General features: G+C 47.8%; 2 protein-coding genes across 2 annotated transcripts; one reads left to right on the top strand and one right to left on the bottom strand.

The window, feature by feature from the left end:
- Nucleotides 1–1917: 1917 nt before the first annotated feature.
- Nucleotides 1918–2181, bottom strand: PtA15_6A540 (uncharacterized protein; the record flags this gene model as incomplete). Its single annotated transcript, XM_053170257.1, has 1 exon — nucleotides 1918–2181. The coding sequence occupies one exon, from the start codon at nucleotides 2179–2181 to the stop codon at nucleotides 1918–1920; it is 264 nt and encodes an 87-aa protein (XP_053021466.1).
- Nucleotides 2182–2695: 514 nt separating this feature from the next.
- PtA15_6A539 (uncharacterized protein) lies at nucleotides 2696–5434 on the top strand (the record flags this gene model as incomplete). Its single annotated transcript, XM_053170255.1, has 9 exons — nucleotides 2696–3057; nucleotides 3133–3274; nucleotides 3356–3690; nucleotides 3740–3774; nucleotides 3841–4086; nucleotides 4184–4313; nucleotides 4438–4481; nucleotides 4555–4748; nucleotides 4847–5434. The coding sequence occupies 9 exons, from the start codon at nucleotides 2696–2698 to the stop codon at nucleotides 5432–5434; spliced, it is 2076 nt and encodes a 691-aa protein (XP_053021465.1).
- Between the last annotated feature and the right edge of the window lie 1098 nt (nucleotides 5435–6532).

Raw genomic sequence — 6532 nt, 5'->3', positions numbered from 1 at the left:
ACGGGAGGGATCCCTCCTGGACGACTGATACATACAGTAGTCGACCGGGAGGGATCCCTCCCGGACAACTGATACATTTATCAGTCCTCCGGGAGGGATCCCTTCCGGACAACGGTTGTATGTATGGAGCAGTTGACCGGGAGGGATCCCTCCCGTTTGACTGATATAGGGAATATTTGTCCGGGAGGCATCCCTGCCGGTCAAGAGGTTCATACAATAGTTGACCGGGAGGGATGCCTCCCGGACGACTGATACATATATCAGTCCTCCGGGAAGCATCCCTCCCGGTTGACTGATACATAGAACAGCCGTCCAGGAGGGATCCCTCCCGGAGGACTGATACATGTATCAGTTGACCAGGAGGGATCCCTCCTGGAGGACTGATAAATGTATCAGTCGACCGGGAGGGATCCCTCCTGGTCGACTATTGTATGAACCTCTTGACCGGGGATGCCTCCCGGACAAATATTCCCTATATCAGTCAAACGGGAGGGATCCCTCCCGGTCAACTGCTCCATACAACAGTCGTCCGGAAGGGATCTCTCCCGGACGACTGTTCTATGTATCAGTTGTCCGGGAGGGATCCCTCCTGGATGACAGGTTCATACAATAGTTGTCCGGAAGGGATCCCTCCCGGACGACTGTTCTATGTATCAGTCAACCGGGAGGGATGCTTCCCGGAGGACTGATATATGTATCAGTTGTCCGGGAGGGATCCCTCCCGGTCGACTATCATATGAACCTGTCGTCCGGGAGGGATCCCTCCCGGACGGCTGATACATAGAACAGCCGTCTGGAAGGCATCCCTTCCGGACAACTGTTGTATGGAGCAGTCAACCGGGAGGGATTCCTCCTGGTCGACTGATACATTTATCAGTCCTCTGGGAGGGATCCCTCCTGGTTGACTATTGTATGAACCTCTCGACTGGGAGGGATGCCTCCCGGACAAATATTCCCTATATCAGTCAAACGGGAGGGATCCCTCCCGGTCGGCTGATAGGCCGACATGGGCTGGTCAACATGAGTGCCCTTTCATCTAGCCTTGTTGACCCCGCCTAGGACAGGAGGGTTCACTACTAGTCGACATGGGCGCATATTCTGGTTGACCTGGTGGAATTCCCTCCAAGGGCTAGTCAACAAGGGCTTGTATTATGTGTATGGAAATACATCCCCTTGTTGATGACCAATGAGTACCAGTACAGCTCAGGAGCTTGGTGCATGCAAATACTGAGCTACAATGCTGAGCTAGCTGAGCTGCCCTGTGATTAATCAAGGAATGAACGTGGATGTCCTGGAAGTCTCACCCTGGATTGCGCATGTCAACTGATGGCGCTTTCTTGAGTTTTTTTCACAGTGACAGTAGCACATCCCTTTCCTGGGGTGTGCAAATGCCGTGAAGCTCATCAGGTGTTATTCAGAGTGCTTGATGGCCGCTGTAAAATTTTGGGGGGCTTTAGGTGCCCCAGTGCAGAGGTATAAAATTTTCAAAATGTGCGCGGGTCAAACTTTGGTCCCGCGGACCGGGGAAGGACGTCCAGAGGCGGTCCGCACGACGTAAACAACTTTTGGGAGTCAATTTATTAATTCTTGGGAGTTGATTTTCAACTCCCTAATTTAATCTTGTTGATTAAGTACCTAAGGCTGAGAGAGGCTAGAAATCCAACACTTCTCACAGAATAGTCTTTCTTCATGAAATACTCTGTGTTTAGAAGCTCAAAGAGAGAGATATGTACAGTGGGTGAGCCAAAAAGTTTGGTGTGAGGTAAAAATGAGTGATAACCCAGGTTCACCCAAGTTTCACCAGGGATCCATATCACCCATCATCCAGCTCACCTCACATCCTTGGTCAAGGATCAACACCACCAATAGAAAGACAGATGAATCAGTAAAAACCTCCAACTTCCGTCGCATGCTACGCTACGGAACATCCTTTGCATTCCTTTTTACCGTACCCGGCGGGAACGATGAGGCGTCCCGGAGGCATGCCCCGCGGGGGATGCCCTGCCACTCCGGGTACGGGTTCCAGCGCTCTAGGGCCTCGTCCCGGTCGCATTGCGCCGACCGTAGGGCTCTTCCACCGAGAAGCTCAGGAAGGCTGGCCACTGTCGTGCCCTGGGCCTGAGGGCGGAATGGATCTTGCAATGGTGTGAGACTTGCAGTGTAGGGCCTAGGCAACCGCATACTTTTAATGAAGTCCCTTTGTTTTCCCTCGCCACTCAAGAGGCACTTCATTGAGTTTGAGTCACCCGAGGATGGGAGCGAGTACCCTCACAGTTATCAACAAGGCCTACCCGATGAGGTACTCAACCCATCAGCCTGACGATCAGACATTCGATAAGAAAACAGCAGCAGCACATCGGCCATATCCTAACAACTCTCCTCTCTTCACCACGAAAGCATAGCTTTCTCCCTTCATAAAATTTGAACTCATTACCCGCAGTTTCCTTATCGTGCGGTGTTTTCTGCCCTCCGTTCTCGTCCATTCAGCCATAATCATCGAATCCAAAAAGTCAACTCTTAGCAATCATAGCTTTTCCGAAAAGAGCACAGTTAAACTGAAAGCAACAATATATATATATCTATTGGCAGACTTCGACTTGCTTGACCTGACCTCAACTTGCTTGACCTTCTTCAAACTTACGAGTCGATTGGAAGAATATCGTAACCCCCCCGATTACCAGTTTCAAATCGGGTTATGGGTTCCATTTATTTCAACTTGCCTAAATGTATAGCCTTCACTCGATCCAGAACTCCATGCCCAGAAACTGCTGAAGGAAACAGCAAATGGTGCAAAAAGCATGAAGAATTGCAGGGAAAGTTCATGCGGCTATACAAGTTACATTCGCGTAAGCTCGATAGTTATACGCTGGAAAACGGCTACCCCGGATTTCAAACGCCAGCCCTCGATACCGCCTTGTGCCGAGTCGAAAACGAGTCCCTTACCCACATTACCAATGACATGATTCCACGTCTTGAGGATATGAATCAGATTGGCGATCCTGATACTTTACGGGCTTGGTATCAGATTGCCCGTAGAACTTGGGCTCTTGCCAACAGGTTGGCGTCTCTTTGTGATCACGAAACCCATGCATGTAACTGAAGTCGTATCTTCCTGTGCGGGCGATTCGACAGGGCTGTTTTGGCTCGCGAACATCATCATTCCCAATTCTATCAAAATGGGGATCACAGTCATCGCCATTTCAATGAAATATTGCGGCGCAAGCAAGATTTGCTCGAGAGCTTGATGACGGGTATCGACCAAAGACTCTACCAGGTATGTCTCAGCGCCACATGCGATCCTTCGGAAACGAGTTTGATAGACAGATGAACCTCACTAATCAAACAATTTCATTAGTTGACGATAGGAGTGGAGGACGCCGAGTGGCTACTTTCGAAGCAACCAAAAAAGTACTCAAAAACCGATGCTGAATCAGACGGAAACTCCTGCGGTGACTCGGTCGTTTACGGCGACGTGGACTGTCAAGAAGAGCAGAAGTTCCTCGAGTCTCCCCCTACTCCACCTTCTTCACCAACACCGTGCGAGGAATGTCAATACATCTCCGAAGATCCAGATCACAAGTTGAATCAAAGAAAAAAGGATTTGATAGGACAATTGACCAATTATTTAAATCTCCCTCCAGAAGATTCCGAGTTTCCCCATTTGATGATACGAGAGCTCAGAGAAGTAATGTGAGCAAACAACACCTTTCTCCTTTCGTATCTAATTGTATTTCGCCAGTATCAATACAATGCGGATTCTCTCTGACCCACATCGTTACTTCAAAACAAAACAAAAAAACAGAAGAAATATTTTCCGGCGGATTATTGTGCGGGATGCAGGACTTTTTGTCAGAGCCAAGGAGTTTAATCCAACTCCTGAGCTCATGTCTTCATCATGCTCACACGGTCAAAACGATTGGCGAGCCCCACAGTATCAGTGCCCGATTAAGGAGTTCATCTCCGGCAAAAACTTGTCTCTCAAAGAGCTCCAGAGACTCTGGAGGCTGATGAAATTCGGCAAAGACAAAATCGGCCCCGAGTTGGTCAGGAACGCCATCGCTGACATTTATCGTTGTTCTCCCCATGGTCAGCAAGCCTTTTCGTTCCCTCTCTTTTCTCGGTTCTGATGCGGACTACATAATGACCGTTGTTATTAACGCGAAATGTTCACCATGTTCCGCAGCCTGCGGTGATGATAAATTTCGACCTACCTGCGCGAATCACAAGAAGTCCGCCAAGATCTGGATTTTAGGTGGTTTCGTATGGCGCAAGGCTGAGGAAGGCCCCTTACCCAGGACCGGCTCGGACCATCTGTACGCGTTGAGTAAGAATGTCTTCTCTTCCCAGCTTTTTTGAATGCAATACGCCGTGCTCATGCAACAAAAAATTCTTGGATATTCAAGTTTCGTGTGCTGGATGCATGTTATCCACTTGCAGAACCTTTGAAGAATGGGCTGAGAACCGTAGATTGGTTGCAGTTGGTAAGAAAAAGCTCTCATTTCCCTTGCTAAGCATCGCTTCCTAACGCTCTTTTTCCTATTACTGTTTCCGAAGGTGGCCGCTATCCAGAATGGTCAGAACCGCACGAGCCCGCTATTGACACCTTGTTCAGGTGCCTTCGAATTGTCCTTTCTCGTCACAACTGTAACGCGAAGCTTTCGAAGGTCGAAAAAGTGATTCCCAAATCGAAGAAGCTACGGACCGTCTACACGGAAACTCAAGAGAGACACTATCTACATCTCTGCATGGTAAGTCGAGATTTATCTGTGGGATGACCACCTCTTTTTGGAGTATATGGCCGTTCTGATTAATTTTCCGGCTCTTGTTGTCCTCGATCTTATAAAAGTCGGTGGTTGATCCAAGGTCGGCCAAGATAATCGACGCCCTCTCCGCCCTCCCGTCGACATTTAACGTGTATGCCAAACGAAGAGACACCAAGGAAGTTACGCACAAACCGAAGCATGAAGATGACCTCTGGTGCTCTAGAATCAGATCGGGATATACGACGATTGAGCGGAAAACGAAGCGGTTTACGCCGGCCACGGCGTTCAGAATCGACTCTAATCTTTTCGAAAAAAACCTCATCAGTCCAGAACAGTCATTCAAACATAGATTTGATGATTGTTGGGACGTGCTAGTGATGGACGCGAAGGTTGGAAGTTTCGATGGATTTATGACTTCGATCGGCAAAGTCATCCTCGAAGTCGCCGGTTATGAATCCGTTGAGGCTGTCGTCAAAGGCGAAGAGAAGGATGATATGCTCGTCCAAGACAGTAACTTGTATAATCCAAACAATCAACTTCACTCAGCTGCTCACGACTTACATTCAGCCCAAACCTCTTCTCTGGTTGTTCGTCGTCTGCGGTGCTACCGATCTCTATTCAGGGAGCCCGTCTGTCCTGATGAAAGTTCTCCCCGAGACTCTTGGTACTGAGTTCCCATAGATAAAGCCCATGTTATAGTAAACAGCTCACTGAAATTATGTATTTTGATCACACACGCAGAGTGACTCCCATATCATTTCCATTTTTCTCCGTGAAAGCTCGCCTCCAACCTCACTGTAAAAATATAAATATAACTGTCAAGTTTGTGTATGTATGTATGTACTAGTTTTAAACACGTGCCAATGTGATCATGGTAGTTCTGAAATGGAAAGTCTGATTTGATACATGATATTCTTTGACGACGGGAAGTACCAAGTTTTACTGAGGAAGGCTTTTATACCCAAGTGCAACGGCGGGCCAGCTACGTTTACTTGAGCATTAGTGTAGTATGACAGATTAACGGGGTCCCCTGGCAGCTGTTGATGGCTTTAACCCTACGCGCGCAGCACCATAGCGCAGCGGAAATGCGCTAACATTGTGGCAACAGTATGGGCCTAAAGCTCAAAAAAACTCTCCGCGACATACACTGATGGTTTTCTGAAAAAGGCGTAGCGGTGCAGTGTTGCTGGCCGTTCCTAACTTCACACAAGTCCCCCCTAGAGGGAGGCCAAACTTAACTAAGTCCCTCCCCCGCCTGAGGCTTCGCCGGAGGGACTGATGAATAATCTGCAATTCTTGGATGAGAGATAGTTTGGTTTTGGTGGTGTTTTCATTTGCAGCACCAGAACTCAACCCTGTCCATCCCAAACCTTCTAAGTTTTTGGTGGATTGTACGCCTGCATCTACCCCTCCTTCTGATATAATTTTAACCTCCCCCGTCTTCACCCTCCTTTTATTTTTTTAAAACAACCACTTCCTCAAAGTTCTTGGACTTTCCACCGGATCAGGAAATAACTGCCCGTGCGCCGTTGTCTCAAGGTCCATTCACTGATACAATGTTATAAAAGCACATGTGTCTCTTTGAGAATGAAATGGAGTGATGTGCTCAACATCACAATTATTTTGATTTTTATTCTGTTTTTCACAATATTTACTTTACAGATAGATGAGCTAGATACAAGGAATATAAAATACATGATAACTTTGTTGAGAGCAATGCCATTCAGAAAAAATGGGTCTTGTGAGGAAGGGTTGAGAAATGGTGGAGT

Source organism: Puccinia triticina, chromosome 6A (genome assembly GCF_026914185.1).
Source record: "Puccinia triticina chromosome 6A, complete sequence".
Lineage (NCBI taxonomy): Eukaryota > Fungi > Basidiomycota > Pucciniomycetes > Pucciniales > Pucciniaceae > Puccinia > Puccinia triticina.
This window is presented reverse-complemented; position numbering and strand designations above follow the sequence as displayed.